The sequence below is a fragment of the Falco naumanni genome, chromosome Z (genome assembly GCF_017639655.2).
Source record: "Falco naumanni isolate bFalNau1 chromosome Z, bFalNau1.pat, whole genome shotgun sequence".
NCBI lineage: Eukaryota > Metazoa > Chordata > Aves > Falconiformes > Falconidae > Falco > Falco naumanni.
The window spans coordinates 11,980,813-12,005,744 of record NC_054080.1 but is presented as its reverse complement, the minus strand read 5'-3'; the positions used below and the strand labels follow the sequence as shown (position 1 = coordinate 12,005,744).

General features: G+C 45.3%; 2 protein-coding genes across 3 annotated transcripts in view; both read right to left on the bottom strand.

The window, feature by feature from the left end:
* Positions 1 to 29: 29 nt before the first annotated feature.
* SLC46A2 (solute carrier family 46 member 2) lies at positions 30 to 7,876 on the bottom strand. Its single transcript, XM_040580923.1, has 4 exons — positions 6,515 to 7,876; positions 4,893 to 4,976; positions 2,305 to 2,461; positions 30 to 813 (listed from the first exon to the last, which is right to left on the bottom strand). The coding sequence occupies exons 1-4, from the start codon at positions 7,581 to 7,583 to the stop codon at positions 756 to 758; spliced, it is 1,368 nt and encodes a 455-aa protein (XP_040436857.1). The 5' UTR covers positions 7,584 to 7,876; the 3' UTR covers positions 30 to 755.
* Positions 7,877 to 22,844: 14,968 nt separating this feature from the next.
* Positions 22,845 to 24,932, bottom strand: part of PALM2AKAP2 (PALM2 and AKAP2 fusion) — a 271,951-nt gene continuing 269,863 nt past the window's right edge. For both annotated transcript variants that reach the window (XM_040579712.1, XM_040579710.1), the window contains one exon: positions 22,845 to 23,652. In XM_040579712.1, the coding sequence (XP_040435646.1) occupies positions 23,560 to 23,652 (93 nt within the window). In that variant the 3' untranslated portion in view covers positions 22,845 to 23,559. The remainder of the gene's footprint in view (positions 23,653 to 24,932) is intronic.

Sequence of the window (24,932 nt, the reverse complement as noted above, 5' to 3'; positions counted from 1 at the left end):
TGAGTTGAAATGCCAGTATCGGCCCTTAAGTCGTAGGTGGCCTCCCATGAACCCTGTTGAAGCACTGCCAGGGACAGTAGGACAATCCTCCAGAAGTCAGGGGCACGAACATCTGTTCAGGAGTGTTTTATTGTAGGGATTACCAAAAATGTCTTAATCGTACATATTTTTTTTTACAGTGGTATTTCTGTATTTAGCGGTCTTCTGCGTAACATTGATCATCAGCTGAGCTGACACATCTTCCGTAGCACTTGGAGAGCAGGTGTGCTCTGCTGGCAACTGTGCATGTGCAGCACGCAGCTTGTGGACCCCTGCTTCATCAGCCAGAGTCAGAACTGCCCTGAGGTTTCTGAGTGAACAGACAAAAAGGAACTAATGGAAAACTGATCTTCTGCTTTCCTCTTCCACATTGAATGATGAGTCTAGAAACACTTATTATTTTTCTACCCTGTTCATGTCCCTCTGCACTACTGCTAACCAGCCTAGCAGGAAAGCAAATGATCTCAAGATTGCTGGTGTGCAGTAGCCAATGCACATACTCTGCAAGACTATGTACTGTAGAAATCTCAAGGCACACTTCTTTGTCCTGGGTGAGCTCGGTGGCTGAGAGGCTGTGGCATGCTGTGAAATGGAAACAAAGTAAGATGCTTCCTGTAATGATAACCGTGGGGACTAATGCTTGGCAAACCTTCCACTGTGTGGTAGCTCAGAGACTTGATAAAAAACAAAAGATGCTTTAGCTGATACAGCCTCTGTCACTTGGTCAGAATCTCAAGGGAGCCAGTGGTTGAACGTTGTTTGATGGCCACGATGCTGTAAAGAGCAATAAAAATGCAGGTTACAAGAGAGCTAGCAAGCTGCTTTTTCAAATTAGTTTGCTTTTTTTCCCATCAGTTCTTTAGGTTAAACTTTGCTGAGGCGTCTGGATCTAGCTGTGTGCTTGCATGATTCCTCTCAAGGATCTGCCAGCCTCTCTCTAAGTTACTTTTGTGTACAAGCAAGCACTGTTTGTCATCTTTCAGACTTAAAAGTCTTAATGAGTTATGATTGTGCTGATAATCGTGGTAAGTTCTATTTGGAGCCTGTATTAAAAAGCAGTTGAATAGCTAGCAGTGACTTGCTGTTAAAATAGCAGGGCTGTGCATAAGAAGCAAGTCACTTGTGGCTGGAAAATACAAAGTAAGCAGAGCTGGGGAATGACGAGTGTGACATAGTCTTTCCCACACTTCACACTTGTAGTACTGCTGACACCAAGTGTCAAATGTGTTCAGAAGCCCAGAAAGCCTACGGTGCCCTGGATGAGACAGAGCTGATGGTATAGGAGCTTTCTGTAGTGTTGCTTTTTCTTTTCCTATCTAAGCGATAACGCTGAAGTTGGTATACATAGCAGAAAGTCTGAAAGCACTATTATTTTTTTTAAAAAAATATAGCAAAACTGGGCAAGAACTTTGCCTGGGATCAGACATCAACCTGTCTAATACCTGCCTTATATATGAATGAAAATGTTGTTGCAGCATGGATTAAATACTGACATTATCCCTATTCATTTTAATATTCGTACTAGAAGAGTCTTGCTGTTTCTAGTAATGCAATGAGCTGGAGGGTCTTGGAAGGGGGCGACAGTCAAAGTGGGATATGGAGGGAGATTCTTCAAAAAATCTGGAAGAGTAGGTGGAGCTGCTGTTTCAGCTTTCTCTCTTCAAATTAAGCTGGTTTTGTGCTTAAAACTTGTTCTTGAAATTGTACCTCTCAGTCACTCTGTAGCTGTACAGTTGGGCAAATTCACTGGGATCAGAAAAATAACCATTTCCTTCAGTGTGGTAATGATTTTTCTTTGAAAGAAACACCCGAGGGAGACTCAGATTACTCTTTTCTATCACAATGAGTAAGTAACCTGTAATGGATTTTGTAAAATATGTTTTACTTTGTGTGGGATTATTCCCTCATTCTGCTGATTACTGTTTTCACAATATCAAGCTCTACATTTGTGTGAAGACTTTGTCCCCTGGGGTTATCAGCTCTTAAACTCTGCCAAACATTCCTCCTACAGCAATTCATATTACATTAGACAAAAAAAATCAAAAACATTGGTTAGATCACTTGCAAGTTTCATTCTTTGAATCTCCTTGATATTTGTCAACTCATTTCTGTGAGATTTTTTTTCTACTGATCTTTGTTCTCCTGTTTTTAAATTAAAAAAATGTTTTATTTTTCTTATCTATATTATACACTTTAGACCTAGGATCAGGAAGCAAGGAGAAAATACTGTATGTCCTTTTGGACAAAACCCTTCCTATCCCTTACCTTAAAGGGAGGAGACTCAGGCAGCCAACTAGAAAAGACAAAATGAAACAGAAGCTGCTGTACCAGTTCAGTGTGTTTTGATAGATCTTGTTGTAGACTGTAGATGTCACTACTCCTGTGGTGACTAAAGACAACTGCAGCATGACAAACACCTTACCTGTAAAACATGAAAATAGTTTGTTACCAGGGAGAAAAAACCAGCTCTGGTACCTCCCTGACAAATGCAGGACCACCACTGTGTGGAAGAGCAATGTGGTCATTGCTTCGCAAGTGCCAGATGGCACAAGTTTGTATCTGCTTCTGTTCTACACCAGAATTAAATGACTTTTCTCTATTTTAAGCATAGAAACTAGAAAATTATCTGCTTAAACAATCTAGATGTAGAGGTGGCTGCTTGGAAGAGCAGCAATGAACCGAACAATAAGTGCTCCTTTTCCTAGGAGGTAGAAAAGCAGTCTTGGGCTAACATCTTTAGGACAGGAGAGGTTTTTAGTTCAGAATCTGCTTCTGCCCAAAGCTGGAAGAGTGGTCCACTGGGTTAATGTGGTAACAATGCCTGAAACCGGGAGGTGAATCCGATTTGTATCATGTTCAGGGCAGAGGAAAGACAGAAACTGAATCCTAGTTGAAACAGCCTTTTTTTGCTGAAGTGCACCCTTCCCTTTCTGTGATGGTAAATGGGAGAAGGGGAAGTAACCCAGCTCTGCCAGGACGTGCAAACTGGCAGCAAGGTCAGGGCTGCATGCCAAGCTTGCTGCCCTGGCAGTCTTCTCCAGCTGCACAGCACTAGTGCAGCGCACCACCTCACTTCAGGAGGCAACGCTGCTGTCAGGGAGCAAGGGCTGCTCTGCCGCCTGGTCTGCTACTGTGATCAGGTGCAGCCTGTATGGCTTGTGGTGGAGATGAAAAACTCTGTTATGATTAATAATAATGATTAATTTCGGGTGTGAGCTATGGTGTTTGTAGAAGGTAGGTGAGACTGCTACAGAGCACAGTGAGGAGCTGAAGTACGGAGGTCTAGCAACAGACCCTGAGCCAAAGCTGGCTTCTAGGTGAACCCACCAACCAAACATTATCTATATTTAGTATCCAATCATTAGCAAAATAAGCATAATCATTAGTGAAATATGTATGATTATTAGTGAAAGATGTAGCTTAGATAAAATATAATCATTAATGAAGACACAGTGAGTGCGCCCTTGCTTAGAGGTGGGTGGACAAGGCTGTGAAACCAGATGTTTGGCTTTGTTTGGAAACTGGTGGTTAAAATCTAGTAGATAAAGGGGGCTCCCTTTGTTCCTCCCTGAGCCCTGGCCAGTCTTCGGTGGGATCTGAGAGGAGTGTGAAACCAGATGTTTCTGCATTTGGAATGATGTGAGCTTGTTTATTCAACAGTATAAAAGCTGGACCCTCTTGCAGCAACTTTGGAGACCTCACCTATGAAGGGACGCCCTGCGTGGGACCTCCCAGTGCGGGGACAGGCTCTCCAAATCCTCGCTGCAGCAGGGGCTCCCCAGCGACTGCGGATCTGGATCATGGTAATGTATTAGAGCAATTGGCAATGGATGTATCTTACTCACTGTACCTAACCGTGAGTAGTAATGATTGGGCACATTGCCTTGCTTATCTGTTCTATTGCTTGAATCAGGCTATTGTAGGCTAATCCTTTGTGTGCGTGTATATTGCCTTATTTTCTATGTTAATTTGAAATAAAACAGTAGATCGAGGTTATTTTCTGTATTGGTGTGTGTGTGCTATCTATCGACCCTGTTGGCTGGCAGAACAGGAGCACAAGCAGTAGGACCGAACTGGTAACAGAGCAGTGTTGTGTTCGTATGGCAGAAGGGAAAAGGATGAAAGGATGGCTGTGGGAACATGCTTGGAGGAGGCACGAGCAGTCATGGGCTTGAGCTGCTATTTGAATGCATGGCCAGTCCCATCTGTTGTGTCTAAACCCAATGCACTGGGATAAAAATGGTAGCCTTCAATATGTTGTAAAATACATACATTTTACTATTTTCTAATATATTTTTAATAGAAAATAATTTCAGCTCCAGTTTACTAAAAAAAGTCAATTTTTATGCAAAGGCTATTTTTTGTTGGTTAAATCATGGTCAGGCTGGAACAAATTGCAAGGTAATGCTTGTAGATGTGTAGAGAACGTAACTGAAAAAAGAATCTATCCCTCCCAAAACTGGAAGTAAGAGCAGCCAAATATAAATGGTGTGAATATCACAGTGCTTCAACCCAACATCATCTTCTCTTGGTTTTCCTTGGAGTACTGTTGTGTTTGAGCAGTACCTCAGACACTTTCCTTACCTTTGAGCTGCATACCAATAGTAATCTGAAGCATGAGCTGAATATTTTGTAGATAAATGATGATGATGCAACCAAGGGTGAGAAGTTTGGATGTGACAGTCTTGTCCTGCAAGTTTCTTAGCTCTTCCCTTCCCATTTGTGCTACCAGCTGTTCTGGTTTTATTACGCAAAGCACAGATTGCAGCAATAACTTACCTTTTGCTTTGTACCTTAGGCTGAATGGAGGGATTTGCGGTTTTTTTGATCAGTAAGGTAACCGAAGTACTTACCATAGGAGGATCCTTCAACGTGCTTGGATATCATGGACCTGATAGTTGGTAAGGGTATGAGGGCAAAAAGCATCACTGCCCGTGCTGCAATGCAATGAATATGTCATTATCATCTGTACCTTCAACAACCACTGCTTTTGAAGACCACATGCCTCTGGCTTGGGAGGGCCTTTGCTTCACCTTTTCTTGTCCCTTGAGTACCAGAAAGAGGTATACATTTTTGGTAGGAGCGTAGAGTCTCACTTCATCCAAACGATGGTGGATAAGCCACCTATTGCTCCCACTAGCAGAGGCACTTTGCCCAAACCAGCTGTGGTCTATAGCAGAGTCCTCTGAGACCCTGAGGCTGGCTTGAGTCTAACCAGCGGAGGGAGCACCCCATGCTATAGGACTTTGGCAGATAACTTCATAACACTACAGCTGTTTTCTGTCTCAGTGCTTTTGGCTTGCAGTTTTTTAGGCTTTCTCTAGTATGGAAACTCTTAGGGAGCTGGAATTAACTTCCTGTCGGCAGAACCGGCCCCAGTGAAGACCTGGTCCATGTCTAGCGTACCAAGTTGTTACTGCAATGCAGGGAATAAGCATCCTGCAGTGTAGCAGCATGCATTCGTAGTGGACTCAATATTAAACAAGCATTTTTTATTTTATTTTTTTATCTTTTGTTCCCTAGCCTGATTGCTTAAACAAAATATCACTCAATGTTTGCTTTAGTACACAAGTATAATATCCTACCGTCTTTCCCTTTAGAATAATTTCCTTTGATTTTTCAATTTCTCATTCCCTGTAGGAGCAGACAGAAAAATCACTTCAGGCCATTTCTCTTAGATAATTTTCTCACTTGCAGAAGCAAAACCTCAAAGCCACGCAAGACATGATACTCTGTCAGATATGAATAATCCATTTCACTGCCACAATGGATGCAGTTCTTGGGGTTTGGTTTCTGTGTTTCTGCAGAGGTTACCTCCCAGCAATAAACTTGCCTTTCCTTTATTGTGGGATGCTGCCTCATCTATTGTTACCTCTGTCATCTATGTAGTGCAAGGTTTGTACATGACATTATTATGATATTTTAGTTGCTAAAGCAGCTCCAGTGTTCCACTGTTAAGTTTCCTATTGGCTGTAAATACCTTAACGTAACAAAAATAAATCATACCTCAAGATGTTTGCTTAATAGGAAACCTTTGCCAATTTATTTCTGTTGTAGCCTTAAGCCTTTCCTCACAAGAAGCAAGTGCTTCCCATTAATGCAGCAGCGTTTTCCAACTAGTACAGGGAGCCAGCAACAATTCCCACTGCCTCGTGGTGTGAGCGTTGTTCCCCTGCTCAGATCCGGGTTATGATCAAGTGATGAATTACAAGTCAACTGACCTTAAACTAAGCCTCAGCAGGAGCGCACGCCTTATCTGGGTATTGTAGGGTGCTGAGTCTAAGAGTACAAAGGGAGATATGGGGAGACGGGAATGATACTAAAGCTCTTTTGGAAATTGTTCCTGTGATGGTCTGCTTAGCAACCTGCTCCCAAACTCCTGGTGAAGTAGTGAAAAAGCTCTCCTCCTGACACCAAAACACCCCAGCCCCTTTCTCAGGGTGCATTCGCTTGTGCAACTGGCTGTTTGACTCACCGATGTAGAACATGAACGTCCACTGCATGAAGGCCATGATGAGGATGCCAGCGCTGAAGGATGCCACTCCAATCATGATCATAGTAATGTCCCTCAGGTATTTGGAGAACACAAATACCCCTAGGAAGCTGGTGACAAAGATCGCATACCCAGCAGCATTGCCATAGCCAATCTCCACGGCATTCCAACTTAAAGGCTCCCTGAGCAAGACGAGTGGGAGTACATTCATTGCACCAACCACAGCAAGGTCGTAGAGGACTGCTGCCACAAACAACAGGATGATGATGAGTTTTGAGGGGGATACTGAAGTGGAGCTGCCGCTCTCTGAAGGCTGGGAACTGCTCGCTGCTGCTACTCCTGTGTGGACTGGTAGCTGGCTGCCTACCTCCTCTGCACTCTTAGCTTTGGCTGAGCAGGAAGCCGCTGGCTTGGGGGCTATCAGGACAAAAATGCTGTAGAGGAGGCAGAAAGCATAGCAAGCGATGCTGCAGCCCACCAGCACAGTGCCCTCTTGATAGTGGTCACTGAAGCCAACAAAGAGGTAGCCAGATGCCATGCTTCCAAGAAAGCCAGCAAGGCCATACACCAGCTCAATAATGGTGAGCCGCAGAGACCTCCTGCTCTCGGAGGACCCCAGGGATCCCAGAGCCATGATGCCTGCCCAGAGTGTGGTGAAACCGCCCATCAGCCCATCGAAGGCAGCAGCCGCATACATCACCTCTATCGGCCAGCCCAGCAGGAGCAGGAGGAGTAGGAGAGTTTTGGAACCCAAATAGCCAAGAAGAGGGAAGCAGATGGGGATCTTCCGATGCATCCTGTCCCCCAATTTGGACAAACCGTAGGCTGACAGCAAGGGACTCAGGCCCAGGACTATGTTGTAGATGATATAAAAATTAGAGACAGCCTTCTGCTGAGCATCTTCCAATGCATGTGAAGGAGTGGTGGTGTTGGTCTGGTTGTAGTAGTTCTTCACCACCAGCAACAGTGCCGTGTCATAGAAGGCGCTGGCCACTTGGGAACCTGCGACCACTGGCTCAATCCATGTCCTCATTACCGTCACCCCCACCATGCTGCTGGCAACTGCCTCTTCCTGGGAACAGCTGTTGTCAAGTAGAAGCGCGGGAGGAAGGGCTCTTCAGAAGCTCAGCTCTGGACACATGCTTGGAGAGGAGCAGTGGAGGTAAAAACAAAAGTCTGACGGGCTGCACAGAAGCAGAGGGTTGTGCAAGAGATGATCTGGCTGGGAGGGTATTTGCACCTCACCTTGCTACGTATATGCATGCCTGCATATCCTTGTGCTGCTCTGATCTTCGGCCCACACACGAGAGACTTCTGTACAGCTGGAGAACGCCCTGCACTTGCCGACTGCTGCTGCTTCTCTTCCTGGTACAATTTCAAGAGTCAGATGACCCAGGAGGATTTCTCTCTTCCAGTTTAGGAAGTGAAAATGCCATGACCAAGTACTTGCTGCAATTTGGGGTGGTGATTTGTTTGTTTGGGCTTGGTTTTTCGTTGTGGGTTTTTTTTTTTCCTTTTGACATCCTTCATATATCAGAGGACTCTCAAGGTGACTGCAGGGTCGAGGGATGGCTGTGTGCTTTTTTTGTCAGGTAATTTGTGAATTCCCCCTACTGCTAGCTCTTTTTCCTTTCTCCTACATAAATATGTTGTTGGCTCTTCTTGCTTTTACCTGATCCTGTCTGCTCTGTTGCTGCATCATGCCCCTTATCTCATTGTTTCAGTAAAGCAGTCAGGAAATTACACCAAAAAGAAATTAAAAGGGAAAAAGCCTATTTTGGAAACCAGCCTCCCACTGCTGCTACTTTGCCTGCTATGTCCTTTGGCTTTACAATGTGGGAATTTCCAAGAGGAGGAGAAAAGTCCCAATTTACTCAAAGGCATAGGTGACTGCTCCACCCCAGTCATCAGCCAACTGAGCTGGAGGCTGAGGTGGATGGGAGCCCACCTCCAGGGAAGCATTTTCTAGTCTCAGCTTCTCAGGGCCGTGGCTGTGACTCTCTGCAGTTGCTGATGCCACATAAAGCTTTGCAGCTTGAAATCAGCCTCTGATTTTGCTGCTGCCCAAGGGGATCAAGCAAAACAACCCACCTCAAGTGGCTTTGGGTCCTTGCGGGCACAATGGTGTGGCTGGCCAGAGGCACAAGAAGTTCTTGGAGCAGGATATGGTGCAAGCAGGCCACCAGCTCCAAGGAAGATGCTTGTGGTCACAGCTGGAGGAAATACTTGGAGGATATTTGACAACCTCAAAAATGCTAACTTAAATGATAATGATCTCATTCTGCAATGGTTTAGTGAATCATAATAAGCAGGATAACAATCTGTTCTATGGAGAGTTATAATGATTACTTTAAAAAATAAATTAATGATTAATTTGCAAGAACAATGTTAAAACCTCTAACTGTTGCACTCTTGATTCGGGTGACATTTACCGAGTGCCTGTGAACTCCTGGCTCAAGAGTTTAATTTTTAACACTCTTAGTTCAGTTGCGCAATATTTTTTGGTTTATATTTCAATTCAAGGAAAAAGGGTCCCATGAACTAAGAGGGCGAATGGACTGCTAGAATGATTTGTGGTTTCACCAGAGAGTTTGGTTTTTTGTCAGGCCAAAAGACTCCAAGTCATCTGTGAAATGTAATATGGCTTGTTCCAACAGTTGGCTTTTTTTCTCCCTGATTTTCTGCAAAATGTGTCTAGTTTCTTTAGTTTTTGTTCAGAAGCGGGACAAATCTTTTTCTCCAAACCCTGGAGTATTTCCAGAGGATGAAAATTCCAGACAGCCTTACTGAAAACCCCAAAGCATCAGCCTGTGACCAGTTAAATCAACAAACGCAACTAGAGGAACTGCCACATTTCACTTCACTCAGGGAGCCCCCTCTCTTCCACCAGATATTAGAGGCAAAGATAAATGACGTTGTCCCATTTAAGATTCTATTTGGGACATTAGTTATCTTGGAGTGCAGAGGTATGTTACAGGCACTACACTTGAGAGACTGCAGATCTGTTCAGCTCTTAAATAAGGGATATTTCCCCCCTACACTCTGTTGCACGTACAGGCTGCCTGGCCTATTCATCTGACACACCTGACATTTCAGTGGTACTGCGTTATGCTTAATGCTACTCAGGCCCCGATAGCTAATGAACTGTGCTAAAGGCAATTAGTGATCTCATGAATTACATATATATTTCCAGGACATTCTGAGTGTTTGTTCACATTAAATGTATTTTTTTAGAGCTAGTTCTTGTGAAAGCATATTTCATGTCAGTAATTGCAAAACAGTGAGTGCTAAAGTAAGAGTTTAACCCAGGCTCCACACTATTTCCCACTGCAAAATACTTTTCATGAATATCATATTCATTTGATGCCACAAAGACTTCAAAATTACTATTCCCTAGCATCAGCTTTTCCATGGGGCCCAGTTCTCATATTACTAATATTTATAGGGACATTTGCATCCACTTTAAAGCACGTTTGTGCTCCATAAACACAGTGGAGCCTTAAAAGCCTTAAGAGAGTGGCTCTTGACATTTTAAAAAAATGCACCTACAGAATCACTAAGACTAGCCTAAAAGCAAAAATACACTCGTGTAGCCTGCTGGAAAAGGAACACATTGTTTTAGGACATGCCTCTCTAGACTTGTCCTGTCTGCAGGCTCACTGGAGGCCCAGTCAGCACCATGTTTCACCAGCTATTGGACATTTGTGAGTTTGGCTGAATAAAGGTGTTTAATGTCTCACTGGGGCAATATTATACATGCCTATACAGTCTTGCTTTTTCTTTTTTTATACCATTTATGACAGTTAAACCACTTTTTGCTTAAATCTCAGTTCTGCTGTAGGGATTTCAATATGCTGGGGCAGCCAAGCTTGGCTGGTACCAGCATTGTGGAGCTTGGTCTTCAGCATTCCTTGTCTGAAAAGGTCCTTTTGACATCTAGGACTGCAATCCAACGTGGGTGTGTTAAGCCCTCTTCATCTCCCTTGCCTAAGCCTGCTGATGGACTCTGTGATTTACAGTCTGTGGCTGGCAAGACAGTTCACCTCCAAGGTGATAAAGCAGCTCTGTAGCTCCTTCTCTTCCTTGGTATGTGCAGATAGTCCTGATGCACGCTGCAGCTTCATGGCAGTAGCAAGGCAGGGAGACACAACTGAGGACTGGGAAGTGCCCAGTCTGAGCCCAGATGGAATTGTGGTTGTGTTATGGCACTGGAGAGAGGGAGAGCTGGTTAAAAACACTGGGGAAAAGCAGTTATTTCAGTGATGACCTGTTTTCCTTTGGAAAATATGTCTTTGTCATAAATGACCACAGACTGCAGCGCTCAAGGCATGCTCTTTCTCTTTGTGGTTTCGGAGGCTGGCTTCCTCACTAGCTGGCTTTTAGTTATATATTGCCCCCATCCTCACACGGTGCACGGTTCTGCTCACAGAGCAGGGGGAGGTGGAGAAGGACCGGAGGCTGCACAGAAAGCTGAGTGCATGGGGCAGGTGGAGCAGCTCCTGGCAGCCTCGGATCACCACAGGGATGTGACATCCTTGTCCATCAAGGCAGTTGTCCTGTGGGATCCAGACCTGCCAATGGTAGACACTAATGCCTGGATGTAAAAGGCTACCCCAGCAGCCTTGTTGCACTGGCTCTGGAAAACGACATCCAGGCTGTTTGGAAACTCATGATGCTGGTGCCAGTGTCTGTAGCACAAAGCTGTTAATTTCAGTACTGGCATAATAAAATGCAAGACCATGCCCTCAAGGGTGCACCCTGAGGTGTCTCAGATACTGAGATCCCTGGGCCAGCAGTCTGGTGTCAGGAGCTGCAGCACCACCAGACATGTTGGAATCACCTGTGGGGAGATCAGCTCTCCTCTGCTGCTCCTGGGAGGAAGAGGAAGCCCAGGCCACAGGCGGTGTGAGCATGTGGTGCCTCGTTCTCCCATGCCTGGATGCCACACTCTCTGTCTCACACGAGCAAACAGGCTGCAGAAAAGCTGGAGAACAGATTTTCTCCATGGAGAAACCTCATGGGGTGCACTGAAGCAAGGTGAGGAGGGGTGACCCTGTGCCAGGGCAGGGGAGGTCAACCAGCCTTCCTTTGGAAGAAGCTGCTGCTCCCTGTCACTTTGAGAACAACATGGGACAGCAGTGAGGAGCTGGAAGCAGCAGCAGTGTCCAGTTTCCTTTGGGACAGATGCTGGCTGACCAAGTAGCACCAGAAACCTGTGTTGTCTTGCTTTCACCCTGAGGTGTCATGTTTTTGTCTATGTTTCCCACTTCAGAGTTTGCTGCTTACCTGGTTTGTCTGAGTCTCCTGTGGGCTTCTCCCTCTGCTGGAAAGACAAAACACAGCATCCTTGACACACTTTTTGTTGATCCGGCTTCTTTTTTCTTTAGCTTGAGGAATTTGGGCGATCAACGTTGCTGACAGCTGTGTACCTTAACATTAATCCTCTCCATGGAAGCAGGAAAAAAAGCTTCTTGTGGTACCTGGTGTCTGCCTGATCAGCTGGAACACAGAACGAATCCTACTGTAGTTCTTAGATAAGCCCCAGATAATCCTGGTGCTAAATGATATTTTTTGTGTGCATATCCTCCTTTTCATTAATATTCCTGTGTTTTTTAAATTGTTGTCAACATATATGGCTTTGGCATGGAAGCATTGCAAAGTTCAAGAGTGTGCAGGCAGCAATGGAGTTGAGAAATGGGATGAAATAAACTATCCTAGAAGCATAGCTTAAGCAACCCTACGTTGAATAAAGCAAAATTGGACAGTCTGGAAAAAATGAAATAACCATAGCAAAAATATGACTATTAAAAAGTTTCACTACTGGACGAACTACAGTCAATAATCTGTAAAAACTTGGTTCAAAATCAAAAACTGCCCTCGGCTTCCAAAGTGTTCTGCAAAGCTATTTAGAAATAATTTTGGTTGTCTGCATCACATTTTCATTTTTTATGTAGGTCTAGAAACTTTTATGGCAATGGTGAATGGGTACCAAAAAGATTTCAAACAGATTTCAATAATAATAAATCTGTGAAAAGGCATTAAGGGTGATTAAAAGCTCAGTAGAAGAAGGAGTGTGTGAGTAAATTTGTCTTGGGATTTATAAGATTGGAGAGAAACTATCTGTTAAGTGTGGGTGTGAATTAGAGGACGCAGAGCATATTGGAAAGGTTAATGTGGCAGAATAAGGGAGGAAAAAGAAATAGTAAGCTACCCATCCATGTGGAGTGAGCAGGGAGGGAGAAGAAAAGAAGAGCAAGGGAAAAAGGAGCACTAATTTTTCTGAGCTGGTAAGACCTTTGCTAGATAACTCAGCCCTAGCCAGGTATAATTAGAGGGAGTAAGTATCTTTCCATAAGCCTGCAGCTCCATGGAGGTGAGAATAGCAGCTGGCAGAGGACGTCAGGGCAGCGGAGAGAAAAGGGATGAATCCACTCCATTTTCTAGGGTGAGAGATGGAAAAATTCAAAAGCATCATAAATGCTTAAAGGTACAGGCTCTGCTTTGTGCATTGTGTAAGGCATAGTGCTTTTTGAGGAAAGGAGGGAAGATAAGCTATTCCTTTAAATCTTAGTTCTTCTGGAGGCACCTTTGCCTGGTAATCCAGCTGGTTTTACTTGACATATCTCAGATTAGCCCTTTGCATGGCTAAATTTACATTTTGAAGGCAGGTAAACCAAGCGCTGAAGCCATCACCTGCAGTAAGTCCTTAGTGACACTCACCCCAGACATTCAGAGCAGGCAGATGGTAACTCATACTCTGCTAGGCTAGATCCTGAGCACAGGAACTGGCAAGAAAGATTAACTATGGTTTTAGTCACTTGGATCTTTAAATTTTCCAGGCTATTTTATGCACAACATCCTGACAAACATATTCAGGTCGTTTGTTTAAAAAACCCTAAGAAACCACATGCATGACTGAAAAGCTGCAGATGCTGCAGCACACTCTGGTGACATTTATGAGCCTTGACACCCTTTTTTGCCGTGTGGCAAGTCTTCCAGTGAGAAGTGTTTACTGAACCTCTGCAGCTCAGAAATAAAAACCACAAGAAACTTGATAACAAGCTCTCAAACCCCTTCTTTGGTTACGGAGCACCATCTGTTCAGGGCCATGAAGGTCCTCCACGGGCCACTCACAAGCTGCTCAGTGCAACTGGTGGTGGCTGCTGAGCCCAGCCCAAGCTGGTTTCAGGGTGTGAGGTTGCATGGCAGTACCTATCACTGTTTGTCTCACTCCTCAGTCGATGCTGGGGACTTCCAGGTGACCTGGTGTCACAAGGCACAGCAGGTAACAGGGATAACCCCATTTTTTTAACACGTGCTGCAGCCACACCTGGCTAATTATCCAGATGGCAGGCTGAGCATGGGGGCACTTGTCTGGGGCTGGCAGGGTGGAGAGATCCCTGGGACAGTAGGGAAAGGTGTCAGCATCCTCCATGAGGGTGGCTGGGAGGCTATGGGGGACCATGTCCATACCCACTTTGCTGCAAGGCAGTAATGGAAGAAGACACCAATGGTAATCTTTTTCAAGATGAGGGAGCAGGCAAGGCAAGCTGCAGACCCCGCACTGGAGGACACCTCCCTGGAAAACAGCAAGGGCTGCTGAGGCTCTGCAACCCCATGCAGAGGTGTCGGCACTGCTCGACCCACAAGAAAGATGTGTCTTGGGTTCCCCAGGCCTGCAACTCTGCATCAGACAAGGAGGAAGCTCCAGAGTCTGGAGAAAGTTCATGTAGATAGGGCAATGCAGGTCTCTTTGCATGCTACTCAGGAGAATTTTAGCTAGCACCCTCCTAGGCAGCTAGTGGATGAACAGTCTTGGCAGATTTTGTGTATCCTTAGGACTCTAGTATGTGTATAAAGACATTAATGGGACTTAAACATTGCACATTTTCTCCTTCCTCTGAAGGGTCCCTTTGTATCTGCAGGAAATTTTGGAGTTGAAGAGAGGTATTGGGTAAAATGTACCAGGGAAACAAGAAAGTCCAGGCAGCTTTCCAGCAATATTGTTGCTGCTACGTTTTTCCAGGCTGCAGTTCTTCAATGTCTAGCAAGCATGAATAAATACATATACAGTTATACATTTTAAGCTACATGGCAAGACCGCTGCTGTTACTGGTGTTTACTATATTCCGTTGCCCTTTCATTTCAGCACTCTGGGGTATTCAAAGCTTTGCTGAGCTAAGACTACACTTTTATGGCCTGTTGCATAGCCCATTGTTACATTGCCCATACTGTTCAAGAGCAGCACCGCTTCTTCCCACTACAACCTTTGCATTTCCTTGTGAGTTCCTCTGAGTGGTTTTGTAACTCCTGCTAACAGCACACAGTGGGTGGAGAGACATGTCCCAGCCACTTTACCCATTTCATATTGCCTTTGTGCAGTGCACCTCAGTCACCACCTGAGTGCTACTGATGCCCTTGAAAGGAAGACTGCCAGCGGCAGTCACCTCCCAATGGACTGCTAACACCTGATGAGCTTCCCAGTTGTTGCAGGACCTGAGACACTTATTTGAGAAGACACAGCTGAGGGCTTTGTCAAGTGCATGCTCTTCCCTCCAGAAGACCTTGTTTTTCTTGTTCTGCTGTAGATGAGGTTGCTTTGCTGTTGCGGGGCTTGGATCATGTACAGATGTTGTGGCCTTGTGCCTCTCGTTGCCACATGTGATGCACTTCCACACCATCACTTTACAAGGGGCAGTATCTATCACTTTCAGGGATTTTGTGTTGAGTGTCACCTCCAAGATGCCAGTGGGAGTTGTTATCAGCTAACAAGTCCCCCTGGTCATAACCTTTCCGGCACCCTCTGCAAGGACACATAACCAGGGCAGCCTAGGGCAAAGCAGGTAGATGCCTACAGAGTAAACCAAGACAGTGACCTCTCTGACATTTAAAACCACACTGATTTCATACTTCTGTCCAGGAAGGGAACAAGCAATTAAGCAAGATTTGAAAAATAAAGCCTTTTGGGGCACTGAAATGCTGTTTTGATCTTTTAGTGCTGGGGCATCCTGATAATAAATTCCTTGGAAACAGCTTGGAAAGCTTAGACAGACTATATTGATTTATCTTTTAATTTATAAACTCAAAAGAATCTTCATGTCGATAAATCACAGGGCTTATGAGCAGTGAAATTGTTCAGCTATTTCCTGGCTCCCTTCTGCTGAAGTCTCAGCAAACAGTGGCCAAGAAGGACAGCTGACCTGAATGTTGTCCTGCACCACCGTAGTCTGGACCCGGCAGCATGAGAGACCCATGCTGTAACTGGCAGAGTTTTTTGTCTGGTTAGACAGCTTGTGTAAATATGCTTTTTGCCATATACCTTTGCAAACGTCGTCTGAGCGTGCTTTCAGTTGGCTTCAGAAATGCCTCCCTGCATGAAAAATTCCCATCAGCAAGATTTTCCTTTACTTATCTTTCTTTTTTTCCACTGTTCATACCACTCTTCTCTGACCTGCATTACTTACCCCTTCTTTCCCTCCATTCCTGCCAGAAATTCTTGCTTGCTTTATACATCAAGTCCTACAATTTGCAATTAACTTACTCTTGAAAAACACCCTCTCCACCTCATGCGAGCTCAGTCTACCTTTCCTGCAGCACTCCATGGCTGGAGCTTGGCTCACTTGTTTTCCTCAAACACAGCATTAAAAAGAAGCTATGGTCATGCCCCTTTTGACATGAATAATGCAACCAAAAGAAGTTTTTTTTTCACCTGGCCCTCCCCCAACACCATTTCAAGTCAAGCCCACTAACATACCCGCATCATTTTATAGTGCATTGGCACAAGCTCAATCCATGGGCTTCCAGCTGAGGTCACTGCCAAGCAGCCCTCAAAGAACACCGTCTTTAGAGGTATTTAGGTATCAAGGTGCTTTGGTACATTTGGATCTGGTCCACTTAAGGTTCATCTCCTGGGTCTTGGTGTATCCATCTTCCATGGGGTGCTTTGGCAAAGAAGTGTAAATCCAGTTGAATACCTGAGGAGATGAAACCGGCCTGGGAGAGACCCCAATTGGAGGCTGATGGGGCCTTGCAGTGGTGGTCAGTCAGGACCTGTGGTTGGAGACTTGGTCTGATAGAGGGTTTTTTCCATCCCTTGAGGCTCAGTGGAAGCAGAGTGAGATACCTGTGCTCATGGAAGTCATCTAGTCTTGCTGCCCAAAACCAGACGTGTTTTGGATGTGAGTAGCCTCATATGAAAATGAGAAGGGAACAGCACAGGGCAAGGAGATGGCAGGGAGCAGGAAACAGTAATACTGTGAAAGTGTGGGTCCACCTTGGGCCGGTGCTGTACCACAAAGCTGCACTCCTAGAAGTAAACAAGCTTTACCAGGGAGGGAGCAAGCGTCCTACTTCAGCACCTCCCTTCTTTCGCTCCAATTAAGTAGGGCTGAATACTTTCTGGCTCCTCTACACAATGTGGGAGTGACAAAGCTCCCTGGCAAGTTAATTCCCACTGTATATCAGGAAAATCCACCTTTCTGCATGGCAATGCTGCTTCGCCGGGACACGCACTCTCACCCTCCTTTCTAATGACTGGTTAATTTGAAGCCTTACACAAGTTCCGTGAAATGCTGCTTCACAAGGGTTATGTCATCATCCATGTGTTTTTGCTAGCATTTTCCTGGCTTCTTGTGTTTCAGTTGCAGCTTGAGGACTTGATGCTCATTTTAAGGTAAGGCTGAGAGAGTTCATGTTTCTCAGATGCAACAAGAGGAAGAAGTGCTTGCTGGGGCCCTTTGTACATAAGCGTCCTGCCCGACTCTAAGCCACAGCCTCTTGTCAGTGTCACCCCAAAGGGGAATGCACCACCCTGGTCTGTCTGCTGCAGACCAACATGAAACCCTCCTGTCTTCATGAAGCTGTTTCCAGCCTCCTACTCTTCCCCCTGGCCCTGCACACACCTTCCAGGTCAGCAACAGTCCCCACAGTGAGTGTTTTGCATGCCCAGTCACAGTCCTTCACCAAACTGCCTGCTGAGGCAATAGAGTTTGCAGTTGCTCCCAACAAGGACTGGCTGGGAGGTCTGGTGCACCCCAGGAGCTTGTACAGGAGGAGGAGGCATGCCTGGGGCACTGAGTGAGCATGCTAAGCACAGCAGCATTTTCTAGGGTCCCCATCCCACCCGTCTCCCCCTGGGAAGCTCATGAGATGTGCCACGGCTCTTCTCCTGATCCTTTGCTCATCCCGAAGGGCTTGCTGTGCTAGTAACACGGGTGCTATCGTAACGAGCTTAGCCCTGGTAGGCGCTGTGACTGGTCCATCAGTCAGCACATCTATCCCAGACGCTGGCTTCCAGGGGAAGTCCTTGGAAATTAAGGTCTTCCCATGGTCAGTGCGGTCCATCCTCCAGATGTCACTGCTGCTGCACAAATCCCTGCCCTGCAATCCTCATGCAGTTTGCTGTAACAGGCTATATAATAAAGTAGCTTCGCACAATTATTTTTCTTCCTTCGTTAGTTTTTCTCACTGCTACTGCCACATTCTAGATTGGAACAAGGCCCGAAACATTTCCAGCTTCTGGTGGGACACCACCTTGGATTCACTGCAGAGATGACAGATGCCTGGGACTGGGCTGGAGTGCTCACACTGATGCCACATTCAGTGCTTACTGTAAAAGCCTTCTTCCTGATGACCCCATTGATAAAGCAGTGGGTTACGTTGCCAGTTAATCAGGGCTCAGCCAGAGCTAGCAGCAGACCCTGAGATCTGGACGTCCGGATGGCATTTTGGGTATCTTCTGTTGCTTCTTAGGTTTTTTTGGTTGTTAGTTTGTTTTTTAATTTGGTGTCCCTGTCCATCCATCTGCCCTGCCCCACCCCACCCCCCTCCCCCCGTACTATTGCTGATGTGACAGGATAGCCCCTGCCCCCCTGGTCTTGCACCACCTGAAATGCTGGGATGCTGTTCAGTCTTTAACTGACTTGTAACTAACCTTAACTCAGGGGGAAGTTTCCTGGACTGCCTGTCCTAGTCAATTCAATGACTAGGACATAACTGAAAGTCATCTTTAGTGCTAATGTCCACACTAGCATTAGTAGCTCTGGTCCTGCCTAGTCCTGTCCTCCCTTGCTACAGTTTGTGGTGCTCTGACTTGGCTTCCTTACACTACAGACCTTGTTTGTAGTTTTTTTTTTTAATCTCCTGCTCCCACTCACAACTGAAAACACTGTACTGAGTGCTCTCCCTCCTTTTAAAGCCATTTGTCAGGCCTGCCTCTGCAGAGATCCTTTGCCTCTCCATTTACTTTTCTGTTGTGCTGAGGCCTTTTGAAGCCACCTACATCTATTAGAGGTGCAATATCCTCACCTTATATGGGACTATGCCTGAAATGATGGATAAATGGCTCTTTTATAGTGCTTCACTACTTTGTAGAAATATTCTAAAGCTTGGTGCATGCCATTTTGATGACAGGGATTTTAGATATCCTACGTGTGTGTTATTAAACAAATACCAACAGCTGGTAACAGCAGAATGCATTGCAAAACTTCCTGAGCTGCTGCCACCCCCTGGTGTCACTGCATTACTTTGGCAATGCCTAAACGCTCCCCTGCACATGTCCCATTTCCACTTTTAATTCTCATAGAACCCAAAGGAGAGGTCTGGAAGGGGTTCCCTTTCCCACTGTGTGCCAGCTAGTCCAATAAGCTATCCCTCTTAGCACAGAGCAAGGAAAGGCAAAGGAAGACAGAAAGCCTCTTCTGTGTTGAGAAGACAATAACCTCTTTTTCTTCTTAGAGACCAGGACTGGTGGGTAAATTTTCAGGCTTGTTTTCTAACCCATTTTCTGACTGTCAGCAGGATATTCTAACTGCAAAGGAAATCCACATCTGACTTTGAGATGAGAAATGTAGGCATTTCTTATACTGCTTGCACAAGAGAGAAGAGGGCTCACGGCTACAGAGAGTGCAGGCTGAATTGCTGCACTTGGTTCTAGCCAAGTCCCACCAAATCATCGGTGTCCTGCACCTCCTCCTGTGGGCTGTGGAGCAGGGTTATATTTTAAATGCCAGGCTATTCCCAGCACAGGGAGAAGCAGTGGCATGAACCTGCCCAGTTCCCAACAGGTCCCTGTGGCTGTTCTGCAACCGCCATGTACCTGGCACCTTTTAGCTCTCACAGCTAAATGCGACGGCAGCTTGGTCTAGCTGACGATGAAAGGGTGGTGAGAGGCTGTGATAACGGGCAAGCTGCTGGTTGCTGCAGCTGGGCATGTGAGAAATGGATGACTGGCTGAAATGATGTGCTTTGCCATGTGGCATGGCAGGGCTTCTGCAGATGTTAAGGAAACAAGGTAAGAAATCAGGTGCAATTCATCACAAAGCAGATCTGGCCTCTGCAACCCTCCCCAGGTACATTAATGGGAAAGAAAAACTCAGGGATACTCTTGTATCTGCAGCTGACACCACTGAAGGGAGGAAAAAAGAGATCTCTCCTGCCTCTAGCCAGATAGATGGACAGAAGCAGAGTCAAGAACTGGGGCAGAGATCAACCAACTGCCTTGGGAGATGGGACACAGGCCACCCTCCACCAGCTGCATGCTGCTTGTGGGGGTACGCCTTTCTGCAAGAACATGAAGAAACAGGCAGCTTTATAGAAACACAACACAGGTTTCTGTTTTAATGAGAAAATAATTATATACTTGCATTGTAGGCCTCACAGTCACTATAAAACAGAAGCAGGATAACATTTAAGTGGTTAACATACAGAAAGCCAGGTATTGTTGAAACTGGTTGATAAGTCATGATAAGGATGCTGACTTGGTTGTCAAACACACCGATGTGACTGTATTTTCCTTCAGATAATGTCAGTATGGAGCAAGATGAAGCCCAAACTGGCAACTTTTAAAACGAATTGTTCAGAAAACCTGCACTGTAACCCCAAACTGATTATAATCACAAATGCTAATGCTTAACTATTTCTCAATACACAGTTTCATTAAAACCAGTCTTTGCCAAGGGAAAAGGATCTGAGTGTTTCTTTTGTGGAGACAAAGTTAACTCTGCAATAGTGCTCTTTTGTTGCATTTGATATAGTTATATATAGATAGATATGTATTACTGGCGTATACTTATAAACACCTAAGCTTGGTAGCATGCAAATGAAATAACAGAGGCAGGTAAACTGTATCGCACTCGCGTTACCACAGCACTGAATGTGTGCTGCTGACTATGAGTGTCCATAATTTCTGGAAGAGAAAAACTCTGCTTGATGGAAAGTTTGGCTGTCCTGGACTGATACATGCAAATATTTTTGCCACAGAAGCTGCAAGCAAATGCTTCTAGCACAGAGGACTCCTGCCTGGCCTCTCCCCAACAACACATCCCCTTTCTAGAAAAGAAAGGTGCAGGCTCCTGGGAAGGCAGTTTCAGGGAGCAAGTCTGAAGAGCATCCTTTGGTGCAAGACCACATCACTGTAAGTACAGGGGCTGTCTCCTCTGCTCAGGAAACCCCTTTTTCCCAGTCTCACTTAAGCTCTCCTAAAGGATGGACGGAGCCAGGACTCCTCTTGTTACAGATGCACAGAACTCATGAATCTGGCTACATGAGATATGGTCTCACTAGAGTGCTGCATTAGTGGCGTTGCTTTTCCTAGTCTGATGGTAACAACCTGCCTGCAGACAGGAATCACAGTTCACTGTTGATTGCCATGTCTGGACAACGGGTCTGCTTCATCAAGTATGTAATTCCTTCACAGGCATGGTGCCTCCCCATGCAGCTGGGTTTAGAGAGCATCCTTGAGCTAAGCTTGCTGCCCTTATCACAGTGAACACTCGGATCAGCAGGGTTTTCATCTGTCCAAGAGCACTTAGGGAGACAATTGACAGAACCGAGTTAACGGGTATATGTAATTGTATTTGCTACAATTCCCTGAAAATAAGCCTCATAATGATTGTGTCCAGGGACAGAAATCACATGCTGGAGGAACCGAAGTGTGTGTGTGGGGAATAATTTGGTTGCAAGCTCTGTTTAAGAAAAGCACCAGAAATATGTTCACAGTATCGGTACTCATTTTAAATAAGCTCACTGTTTCAGGATCAAACAGCACAGCAGGTCATAAAACCAAGGAAATGCTTAAGGGAGGACCAGTATCCTGGCAGATGACTTTTTAAAAAGATGTCAAAATAAGAATTTTTGTTTATAAAAAAGACAGATTATTTCATATAGAAAAAAGCTCCGTGTCTTTTTTTCTGTCACCTCCCAAACTTGTTGGTTTCTAGTCCAGAAATTATGGTTCCCAGCTGTAAAATACTCTTATTGTATTGCTTGCGTGAAAACAAAGAGTAAACCCGCAGCCTCTATACTACATACAAATACAAAGCACAAGAATAAATACCACATTTCTTTTCCTAATTGTCAGCTTACAAAACTGGTCAATACTTTGCAATTGTGACTCATGCAAATACCATGTTGGGTCAAATTTTAATATGACAAATACTGCATTAACTCAGTGCCTTGTTTTTATATCCCCTTTCAGAAAAAAAAAAAAGAAAAAGAAATTAGCACTCATTCCTATAGCTGATACAACAGCTTTGGAGAAAATAATCAGTACATGCACTGCCATACACTTTTTGGTATGCCAGCCTCATGCACACGCCTGCACACACACACACACGCACGCACACGCACACACACGCACACACCCATGCACACGCACACACAGATCCATACTAATCACTGCTGATCCCAAGCCTAAGCAATAACTAAAGGCTCTATGGTTTGCTTGTAGCACTGAAAACACTGGCTGAACGGCAAAAATTATGTTTTCTTCCCTTGTCTGCTCTTCCTTGTTCACTCCTTCCAACACATTATGCCCTTTAGCTTTTTTTGTTGCCTGGAGACGTGAAGACTTCCATAAAGCACTCTACTTCAAAGGCTTTTTATGTTGTATAAATATAGTTGAAGACGTAACTATCTTTCTTCTTTATTTCATACCTCTTTCTAGGCCACAGGCTGGCTTAGTTCACTTATTGCCTCATTTACAAATTAAATGTCCTTTATTTGTATCCCTTTCCCACTACCTTTCTACTTCAAATTATCCATCTTCATAGAGTTTACCCATATGCCATTCTTTTCCCTCCCCACCATCAAAAAATAGTTGTCATCCACTAAATACAGATTTTCTATTTAGAAACTTTGTTATGTAAATATGCTCTGAGAACCTGGAGCTCAGGTGATATTGCAAGCATATAGGATCCTAAAGCTAAGGTGATCCATTTGGCTTAGCTCTCATCCCCATCTATTCCACTCCTAAATTGTGATGGCTTGTGTTTGCAACACAAGGACTGTTGTACTGAGTCTACTAGATTGTACATTTGCAATAACTGCCTCCCTGTTTGCTTTTTTTTTTTTTCCTCCTTTGAAACAGATAAATTACTAGAAAGAGGAGCAGAATCCATCCTGCCCAAAAAACACCCCAGTCCCAAACCCCAACCCTTCAATCCTCTCAAAGAAACAGCAACAGAGGGCAATATCGTTGTTTTGTGGCTGGATAAGAGTATGCCGAAGCAACACTGATGGTCTCAGTGCAGCAACTGTAGGAGGCAAAGGAACTGCAGGAGGGTCCAACAGGAGCGGCTGGGGTGACAGGGGTCCCAGGGGCAAGGCAGGGCTGTCGATTCAGTCAGCAGGACGCACGAGGACAAGCCCTGGCCATAGGCTCCTCCACGTCGACCTCCCACCATGTGCCTGCAGCCTCTCTGGTACATGGGGACAACAGCCCCCTTGTCCCCCACCCCCAGGGTTTCCACCCCCTGCACCCTCTCCATTGCATTATTTCAGACGGGGGATGGAGGGAAGGAGAAGGGGATATTTTCTAGGTGGGCTTTTCCTGTTGTTCTAGGATTGCCAGGAGCTGGATCATTTCTGTGTCTATGTGCATCGAGTTTGTTGTGTATTTAATAAATACTGGACTAAAATGCTGCTGCTTTCGTGGTGGCTTTTGTGTTGGTTTTTTGTCTTTTTTTTCCTTCCTTTCTCTTTTTTTTGGTTTCGGTGTGCCTGGTCGCTGTCTTCACACTGCGGTGTGGTTATTCGTCCTCCTCCCGGTTGGCATAAATGCCGGCTTCCCAACGCAGTGCCAGAGCACTCTTCCTGCGGTTCACCCTGGTTGCCTCAAGGACCTGGTCAGGAGAGAAAGGGAAAACACATCACATCACTCAGCTACCTGTCTCCCATGCCGCAGGCAGGCGGGACCAACGGGGCAGGCAGGGACCAGCTGGGCCAGCCCTCCCTGCAGGGCTCCCAGTGCCGCACCTTGTGCAAACTGGGAGGACTCATGCGATGAAGCACTTGCTGATGTGAAGGTGCAGGGGATGGCACACAAGAGCAAAGCCACGCCACGGGAGGACAGAAGTGGTAGGAGCTGTCTGGCAGAATTAGGGAAGCCCCAGCTGCCCCTTACCAGCCTAGCTGCACATTGCCTGGTCCCACCTGGGGAAGGCAGATGGCAGAGCCTTGGTCCTCTCCCCAAAAGGCAGCTCCGTACCACCAGCTTGCAACAACCCAGCAGAGGCTGCTTTGGAGCTGCATGTGCAGCCTGGAAAGCGGTCTGCTGCTTATTTCAGCACATCACCCCTGCAAACAGAACTGGGCCGTTCCCGCTGCACCTTCTTGTGGTCTCTGGCTTGCAGCTATGCCAATGGGAAAGCCTATGCACTGCAATCAAAGCGTTCTTGGAGTGAAAAATCACTCCATGCATACGGCAAATGAGGATCTGCACAGCCTACAGAGTCTGGTACAAGATGGGCCCTTAAAAATTTATGTATTTTTCATGCACACACAGAGTCATACACACAAACGCATATAAAAACAGTATACCCACATGTGTATACACAGAAACAATTAACAGAAAAAAGTAAAAAAAAAAAACAAACAACCAGTTTTAATGAGGTTTAACAACATATAAAAAATAATCAGATTAAACCAAAAGGTGTTATTGTGACATGAATCTGATGCACTCCTCGGCCAATAATGCATGCCACTGGGTGTTTTTCTCCCAGCAGAGTGAGATGACATAAAGAGGTCTGTGGCCTTCTAACAGAAGCACATAGCAATGTTATTTTCTGACCGACACTGAATAACAGTTCTGTGATCAAACTACAAAGCTGCCAACATCCACTGCCCTCAATGTGTTTTAAACCAGCCCTCCCAGAGAAGTAGACTTTTGAAAAGTTTAAACAGTCAGTTAAAAAACATAATTGTAAAAAAATACCCCCAACAAGTATGTGACTGTTCACTGAAACAATGCCTGCCATCCCTGGTCCCTAATGCTTCCTGCAAGCTGCTCTGCACACTCCTCCACTGCAGAAGAGTAGCTGGCCTTTTGAGAAAGGATGATGCTATATTATTTTTCTGCATAGAAAGTCAGATGCAGTGAGGACTTAAGCCTTGACTAGAACAA

Bases quoted from the DNA above. Each gene is read 5' to 3' on its own strand.
- SLC46A2 (XM_040580923.1), bottom strand. From the start codon at position 7,583: ATGGTGGGGGTGACGGTAATGAGGACATGGATTGAGCCAGTGGTCGCA. The intron at 4,977-6,514 runs GTGAGTCAAACA...ATTGCATTGCAG, and splicing joins GACGTTCATGTTCTACATCG to CACGGGCAGTGATGCTTTTT. The intron at 814-2,304 runs GTAAGGGATAGG...TGCTCTTTACAG, and splicing joins CTGAGTCTCCTCCCTTTAAG to CATCGTGGCCATCAAACAAC.